Raw genomic sequence first — 17,051 nt, forward strand, 5'->3', positions numbered from 1 at the left:
TCGAAGTATTGTACTGCAGTGTGGTACACAGTCAAGGTATTGTACTGCAGTGTGGTACACAGTCAAGGTATTGTACTGCAGTGTGGTACACAGTCAAGGTATTGTACTGCGGTGTGGTACACAGTCAAGGTATTGTACTGCAAAAATGTCCCATGAGTCATAGGCAGTGACCTAGATTTAAAAGTGAGGATATGTGTACAACGTTGGATTTCCACAACAATGTGAGATGAGAGAAGTGATAACACAGTGTCACAAGTTTATGAAAACTTTATTTAGTAGAAAAAAAAAGTCACAAAATGTCCAATCAAATGATCAAATGACTTCCAAAAGCAGATGTAGGTTATTGCTTTGGTGTCTCCTTACATGTAAACATATTGATTTTGATAGTGTGCGATAAAGCCATGGGTCTATTATTCATACAAGAAGCACAAACAAATGATGTGGTATAATGATTCATGTATATTATATTACCCCATAATATTTGTATTATTTGATCTGTAATGTAGCCTCATGTGAACAAAAAGAAAAACCAATAAAAACTTGGTCACAAAAAAAAAAGAAGCACAAACAAACATGATACCAGAACAGCAAGAGTCCTGCAGCATTCAGACTAAGTATGAACACATCTGCTCACATGGTGTGCTCTTCATCCCAACAGAATACATCATTTCAACTTGTCAAAAACTAAGTTTTCACATTTGGTTATGGAATGACAACTTACAGCATTGAAGACTCACCTATGGCCTCCATAAACCAGAGATAACATAGAGGAATGCTTGGTAATGGACTAGCCTAGTACACGATCTCAAACTTGTCAATAACACTTTACTTGAAGTGTGCAATGTGATGCGAAATAAGCAGATTATAAAACCATCAGAAGCATAGAAACACTTTTTCTTACATTAGACAAAAATCATCAGACAAATTACTTTCAATTTTCTACTCTTGCCCCATGAAATATTCAACCCCCTAAATTGTGCCAGCACTATTGTAGAGACTTTGGAGTTGTACATCTGGCATTCATCATCCAATGGAGAATTCACTTATTACTCAAAAAACTGTCTAGAAAAGGAGACTTTTAATTGTGGTGTATAGATCCATTTAGTATCGTTGTCAGTAAAAGTGAATAGTCTGATATGGTAGGTTAGTTTCCAAATGTAGGTTACTGTGACACATTAAATTGTCTTGTATTTAGCCCTATTCTCTACTAGCTTGAGAAGGCATAATTAGCTAGCTAACAAGCTAATATTATATGAACATATAGGGCTAACAAAATCAGTCAGATGGATCAGTGATGAAATCAGTTCGCAGACAAACCAAGCACGGAAATTGAATTCTGAGATCCAGTCGAGCACATTTAGAAACGATCATCTATTCTCAGCCCTTGCTGCCAAAAGCTGCCTCCAAAATGGCTGCATGCTAAAGGGCGTGTTTAAATGTTATGACCATGTGCTTTGGATGTGCTTGCCTTAAAATGTTCCATTTGCTTTGGGGTTTCAATGGGTCTCAACAAAATGGCTATCACAACAAGCTAATACAGCATGACACAGAAGACATAAAACACAAAATGCAAATATCAAGTGTCTCATAATAAAGCATCGCATCCCAACGTCCAGCTCACATGGCGGGGAATATGTCGAAGCGAGTGTCTGCGTCCGTCAACGACGTCCAGCGACTGTATGGTTGACTGGCTTTGTTGGTGGTGGGGCGTGGGGGTGGTTTTTGCCACTTATAGCTCTGTTTAAAAGTCTTTGTTTAGCACAGATCTGGGGTCAGCTTATTTCTGTAAGGGCAAAGTATTAACACCCAGCAGGACTGACCCTAGATGGAACAACGTCTTTCAGAGCCACCTCAGTCCAGATGTCCTCAAACATCAGCTTCATGTGATACTGTTGGGTGGCAACTTGTTACTGGGTGTGCTATTTTGTTGCTGTGATTACTGAACAAGTTAAACCACTAGTACCTTTGGACAATGAAGCTGCTAGCTGTCTTGTACGGTTTGACTGAAATGGGTTCCTCAAGGCCGATATCAAAGTCATTATTTTTTTGATTGAAGCTACCATAGCCAATATTCAATATTTTTTATTTTGACCATTTTCACGCCAAAAAACAAAGCTGTTTGCATTGCATGTTTTACAGTGTTGGAGTAAAACCCTCCAACACCACAGCACAGAGGAATGGTATGATTTCCCTGGTCAGACATCTGATATAGAAACAAAAACAAACAACAATAGAAACATATTGACTAGGTATGGCCAGGGAGGAACCTCCATCATATCAAAGCTGGACCACCCTGATTGGCTTGATATCTGAGACCCATATCGGCAACCCTACCTGTGGGTCTATAACGCGCCCTACAGGGGCCAGTGGTGTTTCCATTGTCTCTATTGCATGATCAGGTCGGGTTCGATGTTGAAGAGCAGGTCGTCGTTGTCCCTCCTGACCTCCAGCAGCAGGGCCGTCTCCTCCTGCAGTGCCCCCTGGAGGTCGGCCGTGGTGGTCAGGGGTCGGCCGTTCAGCTTCACAATGATATCGCCGTCTCTGATCCCACCTCTGGTAGAAAGACAATAGCTGTGTTAGGGAATACTTCACTGATTCACTCACTCACTAGTCCTCATTATGTTTATATAGTGAACTATATGGGGAACGATCAAACGAGTTTCGGACACTACCTCACTCTTCTTCTCCTTTGGGAAACACGACCGCATTGCATTGTGGTATATGGGAGAAAATGTAGGATACATTCGCTGTTCACTAGAAATTGCAGTGCATTGTGGGTATTTTATAATGGACTATAGTGAATCAAACTAACGTTGAGAATTCTGACATTAGTAAAAAAAAAAAAGGCGAACACACTATATAGTTCACTATTTCTGTAATAGGGAACGGTTTGGAACAGGCCGGGCTAAAGAGAGACTGTTCACAATGACATTGGAGCAACAACGAGGTAGTAGTGTGTTTGGATATTTGAAGGTGAGAGAGGATGAGTCAGAAGAATACCACACAGGTAGCTAAAGATAAAGCAATGATATTACTGTTTAAATTAGTATAAAGAGTTTTAGAGTAAAGAGACAGTGTGATGGTGAATGGTGAATTTTTGTGTACTGTTTCCGTGTCCATCAACGAGGACCACGTTGGAAACAAGTGTTTAAGTACGCTCTTACGTGTTATCCTCTGGGATGTTGTCTGTACTTTTGCCAAATAATATCAATCAATCAATCAACCAATCAATCAATCAATCAATCAATCAATCAATCAATCAATCAAACCTACTTCTGTGCAGGTGAGTGAGGAACCACCTCATGGACGTAGATCCCACTGGTAACATTGGGGAAATCTGGGTTCTGCTGTTGTAGCTCTTCAACCAGCCTGGAAAACACACACACACACACACACACACACACACACACACACACACACACACACACACACACACACACACACACACACACACACACACACACACACACACACACACACACACACACACACACACACACACACACACACACACACACACACACACACACACAGGCCTATTTGAAAGCCAATACCAATACTATTTTGTATTTAAGCTGCCAATAGGCAATATTTTCTGACAATGTTCTATATCTTCAAATTTGACCATACCAAATTTTCAAGAAATAAAAACAATACAAAAAAACTATTCTTCTGTGTTTACTCTAGAATTGTATCACTAGCAGAGAGGAAACATCATTTTTTAGATCATGGTACACTAATACACTATAATACGTGTAGCTAGTTGAGATATGCATTTGCCATATTTCTCATCAGCATTATAGTTATCATCATCTTCATCAGTTAGACCTGTTGCACTTACGCTGATGTGATGGTCAGCATCCTTATTCCAATGAAACGCTTCTTTATGGACCTCACATCTGTAACAGAGACTACAGTTAGTTGCTGAATATTCAAGGGGCATGGTGGCTCAGTGGTAGAGCTGTCACCTCACAGCTAGAATTGAACCCGGGTTTCCTACCCAGACACCTTGTTGCTGGCACTTTTAACCCATTGATACCTGATGCAGCATTTGCGTGTATATCCCTCATTTGTGTGCGTATCCCTTTAAGACCGCGAACCGCGTTAACGCGGTTCACGGTCTTAAAGGGATACACACACAAATGCTGCATCAGGTATCAATGGGTTAAAAGTTAACATTAAAAATCAATAAATAAGAAAAAACATGGCATTATTGATGTACTTTGAACTTGCACAAAGGCCTGTGTGTGTGTGTGTGTGTGTGTGTGTGTGTGTGTGTGTGTGTGTGTGTGTGTGTGTGTGTGTGTGTGTGTGTGTGTGTGTGTGTGCGTGCGCGTGCATGCGTACATGCATGCGTGTGTGTACGCTCATGTGTGTGTGTGTGTGTGTGTGTGTGTGTGTGTGAGCGTGTGTTTGGGGCTCACCTTTACTGTGCTTGTCCATTGACTCGTTGAGGAAGCGCGTGATCCTGTCAGAGGGGATGGCGAAGGAGATCCCTGCTGCCACCTTCAGGGTGTTGATGCCGATCACCTCTCCATCCTCACACACACACACAAGCACAGCGGGACAGTGTTATTTATGACTATTTCCATGTCAGCATTTTACTAAGTTATATAGATGACACTATTGTCCCAGAGCAAATAACATGGAGTACATTCATAGAAAAAAAGCTGACATTTCTCGATTGCCAGGGTTATGAAAGCAACCAAGAATGATGAGTTCAAGCGTCACATTAGCCAGACAGGAGATATAATAATAGAGCCAGACAGGAGATGATATAATAGAATAGCAAATGTTCCCGCATCCCGCAAAGATTTATGGACATAAGAAGAGCGCTACGTTAAAAAATAAGACTGAAGCAGAGAAAAGCATTTTTCCATCCATTGTAAAGCAAAGTCAAATCCAAAGTCTTACCAAATTGACAAGAGGTCCTCCTGAATTTCCATACTGTAATAGAAGAGAAAGCAGGTGTCACTGCGTTCCTTTCACCAATTTATCATAATTTATCATAATGTGTTGTTTAATAGGGTGATCATTCTTAATCATTTTGTTAAATGTCAGATAAAAGGAGATTTTCTGACGAGCAATTTTTAAATTTGGATGCAAATCCAAATTGAATGAATTGAACCCTGATGCATACGTGTGTCTGTATGTCTGCTATTGTATTCCATGGTTGGAAGTAACAAAAAAAACTTCATTATTAGTGTCTCCATGAATCAACCCAAGAATAAATTCCATTAAAACCCCAATATGCTAAACCCTTACTTCTTTGATATGTTGATTAATTTGCTATTATTTATTACGCCCCCATAAAATCAATCATTCCATACAAATTCAGAAAACATCACGTTCAATGTAATTCATTTGCACAAACACAATCTTTTGTCAAGACTTTAGAAAGCTTTTCAAGTCATCAAAATACAAGTCAAAGTCAAGTCACCAGAACCCAAGCCAAGTCAAGTCTAAAGTCATTAAAACTGTCAGCTGCTGTACTCTCACATTGATAATAGCGTCTGTCTGGATGTAGTCCATGTCGGAGTCCCTGATGCCCAGCTCCTTGCCATCCCTCTGGGCGGTGCTGACGATGCCGGTGGTGACGGTGTTCTGCAGGGCGAAGGGACTGCCGATCGCCACCACAAACTCCCCGGGCCTCAGGTCCGCACTGTGGCCCAGCAGCAGAACAGGCAGCTTGGTCTGAGGGAAGACAAGTGAGGAAATACTGCTAAGAAAACACACTGTCCACCTTTCCAGAAAATAAACAATCAATCGATTTTCATCCATTTAGGATCACAGTAAATGCTGTGCTAAAGAAAAATGAATGAAAATATGCATGAAAACAGAATTGTGGGCTTCTGGGTAGTGCCTACCAACACGAGGGTCACATGTTCGAGCCCCCGTGTTACCTCCGGCTTGGTCGGGCGTCCATACAGGCACAATTGGTCGTGTCTGCGGGTGGGATGCCGGATTAAGGGTATGTATCCTGCTCGTTGCACTAGTGCCTCCCCTGGTCGGTCGGGGCACCTGGAGTGAATGGCGTGAGCCTCCCAGTTCCCCACATGCTACGTCCTGCCGGTGAAACTCCTCGCTGTCAGGTGAAAAGAAGCGGCTGGCGACTGCACATGTATCAGCGGAAGCATGTGGTAGTCTACAACTGTCCCCAGATGAGCAGAGGGGGTGGAGCAACGACCGGGACAGCAGGGGGAATTGACCGAGTACAATTGGGGTAGAAATGGAGCAATATGGGCAATCCGAAAAGAAAAAGAAAAAATTATAAAAAAAAGAAGAAAACATACAAAGAATGGAATAAAGGAATATGAAATATGTCGGAAAGAAATTATGTGTAAGATACAACGGAAAGGAAAGAGGCAGACCAAAAAGGTGCTAGTAAAAGAAAGAGAGGGGGATCTGATGAAAAAAGAAGGGTTGAAGAGGTGAAGGGGAGGAAAAGAAGTGAGTAGAAACACATGCTCGCTCGACAGATGGTGAGAGAGGAGGGACCGAGACATTCTCCGCCTGTTTGGGATCTCTTTAAGGTGGAGTGTTTTGGCTCGGATTTCTCTTCATCCCACTCCTCCCTACCTCTCCCACTGTATGACATCAATCTAATGCAATGTAAAAAAAACAACAACCCAAAAAAACAAATGAATTTCAAAACAAACTCACCACATTCCAAAAAACCCCAAAATGTCCCTGAGGTGGTATGATCCATGGATGACCTGGACACCTGGGACTGCATGGCTGGGATCATTTAGCTTCAAAACTCGGGGGGAGTTCTTCGATCCTGACTGTGTTCTAGGCAGCACCACACCTCCCAAGCCCCCCCACCCTATTAACACTACAGTGAACCTGCACACGTGACACACACACACACACACACACACACACACACACACACACACACACACACACACACACACTGTACACACACGTTGGGTGTGCTGCCCTGGGTGACATTCCCCTCCACAGACTCATTGCCCTGCTGGGACCCCTCCTCCCTGTGTTCTAACCCCGAGTCCTGATGACTGATGTCTATAACAATGCACAGACTGTTTCTACTTTGTGGCTGGGATGAGGTGTCGCATCTGAATTCACCCACAAAGCAGGAGAGTGTGTCTCAATCTGTTGCCACAAAGAGCCTGGGATGCTGACAATAAACAATATGTCTGGCTTGACGGCATGTTATATCGGAAATCCAGCTTTACCCCCTAGACGCACAGCTGATCATTGTCTAGGTCGAGTAGAAGTGAGTCGCAGCGTGGTGGGTGGTGACACACAATAGGCCCACACTAATGCCAAGAGGAAGGTTTAAGATTATCCAAAGGAACAGGGCAGCGAACCTGGGAAAACTACCCTGAACACGACCTCACATCCTGCTAAGCTCTATGTATCAGTCTGAACTTCCAGACGCTTATAGTATACATTGATTTCAGTGGGCGGGAGCACTTGCCTTGACAGACAACTCCTTCAGCCAATCAGCATCACCAAAGCCAATCCAAATCCACTCGGAAGAACGGCGAAAACGCCTCTTCCACCGAGAAACTCTGCTGGTGCATTACTCTTGTTTAATTAATAATTGTTGTTATTGACTCTATTCTGCAATAACGGCACTTACAGCTGGGGTGTGTTTAATAATGTTAATGTTAACGTTGCTTCGGCAGACACCATACTGTTTTGCCGGCAACCTGATTGGCCGGTGACGTTGTCAACTACGGCACAGGTCCCTGATTGACCCGGTTACATTCTAATTTCTGGAAATCGCTGGGAGCGGGTGGATCCATGGAGCCAAACAGAATGCGTTTTACCGGACTACAGGACAGCAGGACAACTGTGAGAATGATGTCCTGCTAACTAGATGAGAAGATGACATGACGATGATGTGGACGCACCGATGGGTTGATTTTGATGGTAGCGATGTCCGACTTTTTGTCGATGTCCTTGATGCTGGCTTCATGCACATCACCATTATGCATCTGGACCTGGAGGAAAGAATGGAGGAGATGAGATTTCTTGACATTTCTGGTCACTTCACAACTCAGAGATAAAGTGGGAGAAATGTCATAGATTAGGACTTTGATTTATCTCTTTCTATGAGACTAGCGTTATATTATGTGTATCCAGTATCCACTGATCTTCTATGCACAGGGATTTCACAAAATTGCATATCGTTTAGATGAGACAGTCCTCAGTCCAATGGCTGATTGATTGTTTGGTAACCAGCCTGGTCGCCAGAATAAAATGTCAGCATTATACATTTTTGCAATCCACAGATTTGTAGAATATGATTTTTTTTTAACCAAAAATATCTTGCATATCACGTTTCTTGATATGTGTGTATCAACGTTATACACGTCATAGAGTCTGCTATTGAAAGTGCGGTGGCCCGTAAGGGTGTTGTTGATTTAAAAAAGTCATATCCCATGTGACTTGTACTGTCATGTAAAAAACTGACCTGAGTCACTTAGGGGAAAGAAAATCTGATTCGGGCCATGTTTGCCTGCTGTGTGAACGTAGAGAATGTTTTAGAAACTTTGCCACGTTTTGTTTTAAATTTACGTTGATATTCTACACATAAAATACCAACATTTTATCCTGGCGACCTGTGTTGTTGGTAAGATTGAAGACTTGAGAGTTCAAGTAAAGTAAAGATGAAACTTGAAGGATCCCTGTGGAGGAACTGAGACACTGTACCTTGAGGTGCTGCCGGCCGGACACGGGCGTGGTGCTGGACACCACGTGGGCGTTGGTGATGATCAGACCAGTGTCTGCCATCACAAAGCCAGAGCCGCTGGACAGCGGCACGTTACGCCCAAACAGAGGGTGCCTGGGGTCAGGGGTCACAGCCCAAATCACCATCACTCTTTCACACACTTCATACAGATTAGACAGGATATATGCTGAATAAACATACTACACAAATCTAAGTCACATTCACGTTCATTCCACAGTCAGTAGTGTACAGTACCTGAGGAAGAGCTCGATGTGGACCACAGCGGGAGCGATTTTCTCCACCACATCTGCGATGAAGTTGAACTTGTAGCGAGGACTGGCAGGATTTAAAGGACCTATACTAGCAAGAAGAATTATGCATGTTAATAACAATTTAATACGCATTCAATCAAACACATCATTTTTATGTGAACCGTTTGGCTAGCAAGCGTATTCCCACTTAAACTTTGCAAGTCACTGAGGTGAGCAGTTCTTGCTGCCACGGATTGCTAAGATTAGAACAGCTAGAGAGCGTTCAGTTTTTACAGTTGGCTATGCACTCGTGCAACAGCATCATTTCATGCTGTGTAACCCACTAACCAAATTGCCATTCAGTCCATTCAAGTTCTGTGCATTCAACTCTTTAATTTAGCATGACACATGTACGACTCTTCTCCGTACCAGCCACTTACCACAATATGAGGAAAACATTTTATGTATATTCTGTTAGTATTCTACATGAAAACCAATGGCTATAATTGTTCTTCAGAAGCAAAATGTCAAATGTAGACTTTTTTTTTACCATACAAGACATGATACACAAAATATATACGTTTATTAAGGACGTAAGTGGGAAAAGTGTAAAAACCCTTGAAAAGATCAATTAAATCAATTAAAACTTTTTACTCAATAACTTTTACTGGAGATATTCCAACTCGTCTGTGCTTTTCTATTGTTCATTCCTTGTAAAGCACTTTGTGGCTGTTGATAAGTACTCTATAAAGTTTATTATTATAAGTACTCTATAAAGTTTATTATTATAAATAACCTTTACATTGCTTTATAACGTCTTGCGTTCTTGAGGATCAAACTGATTTCATGGATTTGATGTGTCTTTTATTATGGCTTATATAGAGAAAGTCAGCGCTCATACTTGTCTTTGACCAAGATAAATATAACCTTTCTAAACTCAGACTCTTCTTTTTTAAACCAAATCAATGAACAGAGCAGCATCTTACACATTCTAGAAATAACCATCACCATAATTACTCTCCATAATTACTCTATTTGTTTGTGTGTGTGTGTGTGTGTGTGTGTGTGTGTGTGTGTGTGTGTGTGTGCGCGCGCATGTGTGCGTGTGTGTGTGTATGCGTGCGTGCGTTTAATGATGCAAACTTTCAACGACCTATTACAACCGCCCAGAGACAAAATGCCTCGACCTAACTAGACCCAAACCACCCCATTTCTCTGTTAAAACCACAGGCAAAACTGTTTTTAGACCAAACAAGTGTTTTTCAGGTGACCATGGTTGCTCTCTGGCTCGCGGTCAGGCACATGTGGTGGTTACACTGATCTGGAAACAGTCTGAGAAACACATGGTTTTCATTTCGGTTGCTGAGGGAAAACCTGGGAGTCTGGACTGGGATCAGTTTGTGAGAAAGTGAGGGATGAAAGGATGGAGGAATGACGGCCTCACAGCTGTAGACTCATGCTTGGTTAGCACTGACCTGGGATCAGCAAGGCCTGCCCTAGAGCCAGACTGTATTTTACATTTAAACTCAACCACTAGACTGCACTTGGGAACAGTTTTATGCTCCTACGGTATATAAATAAATAATCACAGATAAAGTGTATGTCCATAGGTGAAATGACCAAGGAGTTCAAGCAGATCAGAGGCTTTATGGCTGCTAGTCAGTCAGTCAGTCAGTCAGTCAGTCAGTCAGTCAGTCAGTCAGTCAGTCAGTCAGTCAGTCAGTCAGTCAGTTTGAATGTTCTATGGGTCACCCTTACACTTATACATAATCTGACAGATCTAAAAGCCAGTTGGCCTGATCACATGTTATTTTATCAGGAGGAAGCAGGTTAAAGGGGGAATTCCATTAGCAGATTAAAATCTCATGACTACTGGTCAACTTTTCTTGACTCAGGTATTTCCTGACTTGGCTCATATACAAATTATACAGTCAAATCTGTCTGGCTAAACCACTGGCCTGGAACCACTGGACCTACTGCAAATGACTTTCATTACTGGACTAGACTTTAAGTTACATCCAGCAATTGTTGATAAGGGAAATGCAGTTGTAGCAGAACAGAGACTCAAAACACTGAGGTCCAGATTCTATACGGAGCTATACATCCATCTTTATGTAAGCTAAGGACAGAGAGCAGCAGGAGTCCTGATCTTTATCTTATTAATTCAGCCCTGAGCTAGGGTCATTAAAATATAATCTACTTGCATGGGGACCCGCCCACAAGAGGCCACCTCCAGCCCCTCGTTTCCTAGAGGATTAACTCTACCATGATTAACGTCAGCATTAATCTGTGTATAAAGAGCCAATTATTTCCTCATGAGAAAATCATGCATTTAAATCCTTTCCCTCTGAGCTCACCAGTCCCAAATCCTGAAATGCGATGTTGCCTCATTGCCAAGATGAGGAGAGATGAGGTGAAATGAAACTTTAATGATATATATATGGGATAACTGGGCCATCCATTGCATAGAGATATTATCTAATGCACCCGACCATTCCTGAAGATCCTGAACACATCGAGATGTAGAAACTCCAATGCAAAGTAAGCAGATCTCAGCCTCGGGTCGACTACCCAAACATTCCACAAAGCCACCTGATGGCACCGACTTGGCGGCCCGCTTGGAAAAACAAGCGGAGCTGCTGCCAGTATTGGGGGGTGGGGGAGCGGTGGCAAGTCTGTACGGGTCGAGCGGTAACGATGACTTCAGCGTCGACTCTTCAATAAAGATTGAGTCACGTAGTAATTTAGCAGTCAGCTGTAGGCCAAAGCTTTAGCCTTTGAGGAGAAATCTAGGAAAATGTGGTTTGGTTACTTTAGACTGAAGAAGAGCTGACTTTGAGATGATGACAAGGCAGCTCCAGACCAAAAGCTGATGACATGTCTCAGCAGATATGATGACATGGAATGTTATACCATGTGGCCTTGCAGTATTGTCGTTATATGATCATTAAACTCCATACAAGGCTGTTTATCACTTTCAACATTTGCCTCATTCGCACATTCCCTCGAGTTTGGCGGATAATTTGCGCAGTCAAACTCGAGCGACTAATGCGATTTTCGCTCTTGGACTGAACGCACTAACCGGCTGCGTGTAGAGCACGTCACGGCTCAGCTGCGCCAGACAGCTAGAGTGACGAGACCGACAGGTTATCACTGTAAAATCGAGCGAGACAATTTGTATGTGGGATAAATACAACAACAAACAGGCAGAAGATCATTGTTCCCAACTGGAGGAGCAGAGGAGGGGTGGGCTTGCTTGGTGTTGTCCTTGTAAAAAGGATGTGTTGTGTCATATATTATTTTGTGGTTTTCCACTTCAATTATGAACTTTCCCTCATACATTCCTCCTCTGGCTTGATATTGAATGCTGTAAACACCTCTGCCCTGTTGATTTCATGCCTGGCTCCGCCCAACTTGCTGCGGCTTTGCTCCGTCATCCGTGAAAAATAGAACCCTTGCGTATCTTTTTCGGAGAGCTCCGGATCGTCGGAGCTGGGACGGAGTAGACACGCAACGCAGCGGAGTAGGTGGGAGTTGACACAATGATTAGAGTGGAAACGTATCGGCTCCGATGCCGTACCGCAGCGCAGACGGACCGAACACGGACCTAGTGGAATGTAGGCGTAGAGTGGAAACGTATCGGCTCCGATGCCGTACCGCAGCGCAGACGGACCGAACACGGACCTAGTGGAATGTAGACTAGTGCACAGAGCGCTGTTCGCTTGTTTATTCCACGTTTATTAATATTGAACGTGTCATGTGTCCAAATTGCACCAAATGAGTGAGTGAGTGAGTGAGTGAGTGAGTGAGTGAGTGAGTCACTCACTCACTCACTCACTCACTCACTCACTCACTCACTCACTCACTCACTCACTCACTCACACACACACACACACACACACACTCATACACACACTCACAGACAGTGGCCGGTCAAAAACATACGTGTTCTGAACAGGCAGATTGCTGATTGTAATTTACCTTTTTGGTTCATCTACATTCCCTCAACCTGCCTCGTCTACTTCTACTTCAGTTACAGATTTACTACATTTCCCAGAATGCCTTTCAATGCCCTCAGAGAAGTGTCAGTTTATGGGAGAGCTTCTGACAAGCACACACAACATCTGGTTGCTAGGCGATGTAGGAAGGAGAGAAAAACAAAATAATTTCATCCTTAATCCAGTAACCCTCCCCTCACCCCCCCCCCCCCCCACACACACACACACATACAGACATATACAGACATAACTACTATGTCAGGGCAGGTTGCATTCAGGCCCATTTGGCCACCTCTCTATAGGGCCATGTATTATGCCTGATGCAAGTGCAAGTGCAAGGGAAAGGGCAAGGGCAAGTGTTATCTTAAGCACTCAAAATCTCCCCTTTTCTTGTATTTAGCACTGGGTTAGTACATGCGGTACAAACAGAAAAGGGTCAAGCAGTCAAAACACAGCGAAGGGAAGAATCTGTTCTAATTGGTCAATTAAGGAAATTATCTTCAAACTCACTCTAATCTAAAAGGGCATCATGACTGCCTCACAAAGGAGACATAGGGAGCGGAGACCTGCAGGTCAGTCACCCATACACTATATTCTTAGTCTACCACTCCCTTTAGGTTTGTACCGCTCCAATGACACAGTCTGTGTGTGTGTCTGTGTGTGTGTGTGTGTGTGTGTGTGTGTGTGTGTGTGTGTGTGTGTGTGCGTGTGCGTGTGTGTGTGTGCCACTCGCAAACCCCTTAAACCCAGAGAAAATAACTTCCCTGTGATCAAAGTGAAGTGTAAATAGACTCTGCCACAACTGTGGGCTGCACAGACTTCCTGCTTCCTCAGTTTAACTCTCTCCATGGGGACACGTGTGTGTGTGTGTGTGTGTGTGTGTGTGTGTGTGTGTGTGTGTGTGTTAGATGTCTTTGACCCCCTGAGTGTGTCTGTTTCAGTGGACAGTGTGGTGATGACTGTAGCAGTCAGAGCAGCAGTCCCCAGGACGTTTCTTTGCTCTTTTGTATATTTTTTGGGGGTGATGATGCGGGTGGGTGGGTGTCGGGTGATGGGGTGAAGTTGGGGTTGGTGGGTGTCAGGTGATGGGGTGAAGTTGGGGTTGGTGGGTAGGTGATGGGGTGAAGTTGGGGTTGGTGGGTGTCAGGTGATGGGGTGAAGTTGGGGTTGGTAAGTGGGTGATGGGGTGAAGTTGGGGTTGGTTGGTGGGTGATGGGGTGAAGTTGGGGTTGGTGGGTGTCAGGTGATGGGGTGAAGTTGGGGTTGGTAAGTGGGTGATGGGGTGAAGTTGGGGTTGGTGGGTGTCAGGTGATGGGGTGAAGTTGGGGTTGGTAAGTGGGTGATGGGGTGAAGTTGGGGTTGGTTGGTGGGTGATGGGGTGAAGTTGGGGTTGGTGGGTGGGTGATGGGGTGAAGTTGGGGTTGGTGGGTGGGTGATGGGGTGAAGTTGGGGTTGGTGAGTGGGTGATGGGGTGAAGTTGGGGTTGGTGGGTGGGTGATGGGGTGAAGTTGGGGTTGGTGGGTGGGTGATGGGGTGAAGTTGGGGTTGGTGGGTGGGTGATGGGGTGAAGTTGGGGTTGGTGGGTGGGTGATGGGGTGAAGTTGGGGTTGGTTCCTTCTTTTGAAGACTAAACATGTTATTTGTCTGTTTGGCTGCAATAAACAAAAATGGATTGGATATTGATGTTGAAACACTGCTTGATGTACGGTTCATTTCATTCTTTGGATTAAAGTAACAATCCTTCATTTATTCCTTGTTACTTTCTATTGTCGATGGATAGAACTCAATAGTGGTTCAACCTATATCCAGTACAGGCCTACATTGTACATTGTCTGTTCTAAACAGCCGGCATCTGGTAGCTCTTTCCTGGGTAAAAATCCTCTGCTGCACAGGAAGTGATGTGTTTTACATTTCCTGTTTGTTTGCAATAAACAGAAGAAGAAGAACTGGGTCGTTAGGATGAGCAGTGATAGCCACCATGGCTGAACAGACCACGAGTACATCTCACTCCTACTTGGGTCGATATTTGATGATATCGGATATTGCGATATTTTCTTTTGATCAATTTGTTTTGGTGGGATTTCCCCCTGTTTTCTCCCCAACTTGGCAAATTCCCCCTGCTGTCCCGGTCATTGCTCCACCCCCTCTGCCAATCTGGGGAGAGTTATAGACTAGCACATGCTTCCTCCGATACATGTGCAGTCACCAGCCGCTTCTTCTCACCTAACAGTGAGGAGTTTCACAGGCAGGACGTAGCACACTGGAAGATCACGCTATTCCCCCCAGTTCCCCTCCACCCGAACAGGAGCCCCGGCAGACCAGAGGAGGCGCTAGTGCAGCGACCAGGAGGACACATAATCCGGCTTCCCACCCACAGACATGGCCAATTGTGCCTGTATGGACGTCCGACCAAGCCGGAGGTAACATGGGGGCTCGAACCTGCAACCCTCGTGTTGGTAGGCATGGCAATACTGCATTATTACCCAGACGCCACAGGATATTTGTGATATTTTCTGCAGTAAATTGAATATCCCGCACCCTCCCCCTCACAACTATAATCTATAATCTACTAGTCGTAGGACAGTAAAAAAAAAAATCATAATCATAGTTGTAGTAGTGAGCAAAAAAAGTCATTTTATTTCATCCCGTTTTATTTCTTCCCGTTTCCCTAATCAAAGTTACTATCGTATGTTGGCATATTTTGGTGGTATTAAATGTTGGATATTGCCCAGGCCTAGACACAATGTGGTAATGTGCTACAAACTCTCCTGGTCATGGCCTGTGAAACACTTCCTCCAAGAAGCTGTCATGCTCCACATGTAAACCAGACAAGTTATGACTGTAGAGTGTCCTGAGGGACTGTGTGTGTGTGTGTGTGTGTGTGTGTGTGTGTGTGTGTGTGTGTGTGTGTGTGTGTGTGTGTGTGTGTGTGTGTGCGTGTGCGTGCGTGCGTGCGTGTGTGTGTAAGGTTGAAAAGCCATCAGAGGACATGGAAACTGCCACTATAACAAACAATCATGTAAACTTTTGTGGAATCTACTATCTAGTCATCAAAATCCCAGAATGAGGTCAGGTTAAGCTCTTCACACATTGACACCCAATGCAGTATTGATCAATCATACAATAAATTATGGAATCAATCAAACTACATCAGACCCATCACATCAGAGGTGACTCACACTGACCGGACCAGAGCCCATTTAAAACACCAATATCGGCCTGTGTATCTGGCTAAACCTACCGTCGTGTAATAACGGTCGTCAAATTGGAGTTTATAGAGTGAGATAGCTCTGGGGCACTGAGCTGAACTCACCCCTCTCCCCCCTCCTCCTCCCCACCCACCCCTATCCTGTCCTTAATGGGAAAAGCATGAAACTGGCTGTCTGACCACACACCAGTGCCAAGGGGGGATCTCCACTGACGGGAACACACTGCAGCAAGCAAGGCCTGAACTGTTCACACGTGAATTTTGTTTTTAAGGTGTGTGTGTGTGTGTGTGTGTGTGTGTGTGGGGGGGGGGGGTGTTAATAAGCCAGTCACACAGGCAGCACTAATACTCATTTTGCTGGAGGTGTGGTTTAGTGGCACCATCTATTCTGTTTCACATAAGTGGTTTAGCCTCCGCTTTAACAGCCTGTTAAAACAGCACCTGTCCTCTATAAACAATGTTTTTGTCTGTGCTGGTAGACTTGACTCACATAGCCTAACTCTGCTTCTCTGTTCGAGACTTATTCATTTGGATTTTACAAACACAAACACAAAAGCAGTTTATTTAGATATGTGAAAAACACAAAATAATCTGTTTTTCTAGGCTACATGATGGGGAACAGCCAACACTATTCCATTATTCAGTGTGTCCCCCACCCCCCACCCCCCACCCCCCACCCACCCACACACACTGGTCACACCATGGTTTATCTTATACAGTAGCCCTGGGACGTTCAGTTAATGTATGGCGAGAGGTCACGTGCACACCAAACTCCATTCAAAAACTTGACAATGTCATGCCTCCTATAGCGAGCGTAGATAGGCCTATGCTGGTAGAGCAATAACTTTTCTCATGATAAATGTGTTATTTTTTGGAATAGGCTAGCT

General features: G+C 44.0%; 1 protein-coding gene across 1 annotated transcript in view; it reads right to left on the reverse strand.

Annotated features, from left to right (window-relative positions):
- Nucleotides 1-249: 249 nt before the first annotated feature.
- The window catches only part of htra3b (HtrA serine peptidase 3b), a 17,853-nt gene continuing 1,051 nt past the window's right edge, over nucleotides 250-17,051 (reverse strand). Inside the window, exons 2-10 of the mRNA XM_083639881.1 lie at nucleotides 8,963-9,062; nucleotides 8,689-8,821; nucleotides 7,887-7,976; nucleotides 5,500-5,694; nucleotides 4,915-4,947; nucleotides 4,425-4,539; nucleotides 3,842-3,899; nucleotides 3,274-3,369; nucleotides 250-2,553 (exon numbers count right to left, since the gene is read on the reverse strand). Coding sequence (XP_083496007.1) covers nucleotides 2,385-2,553; nucleotides 3,274-3,369; nucleotides 3,842-3,899; nucleotides 4,425-4,539; nucleotides 4,915-4,947; nucleotides 5,500-5,694; nucleotides 7,887-7,976; nucleotides 8,689-8,821; nucleotides 8,963-9,062 — 989 coding nt within the window. The 3' untranslated portion in view covers nucleotides 250-2,384. The remainder of the gene's footprint in view (nucleotides 2,554-3,273; nucleotides 3,370-3,841; nucleotides 3,900-4,424; nucleotides 4,540-4,914; nucleotides 4,948-5,499; nucleotides 5,695-7,886; nucleotides 7,977-8,688; nucleotides 8,822-8,962; nucleotides 9,063-17,051) is intronic.

Source organism: Poromitra crassiceps, assembly GCF_964638095.1.
Source record: "Poromitra crassiceps genome assembly, chromosome: 7".
Lineage (NCBI taxonomy): Eukaryota > Metazoa > Chordata > Actinopteri > Beryciformes > Melamphaidae > Poromitra > Poromitra crassiceps.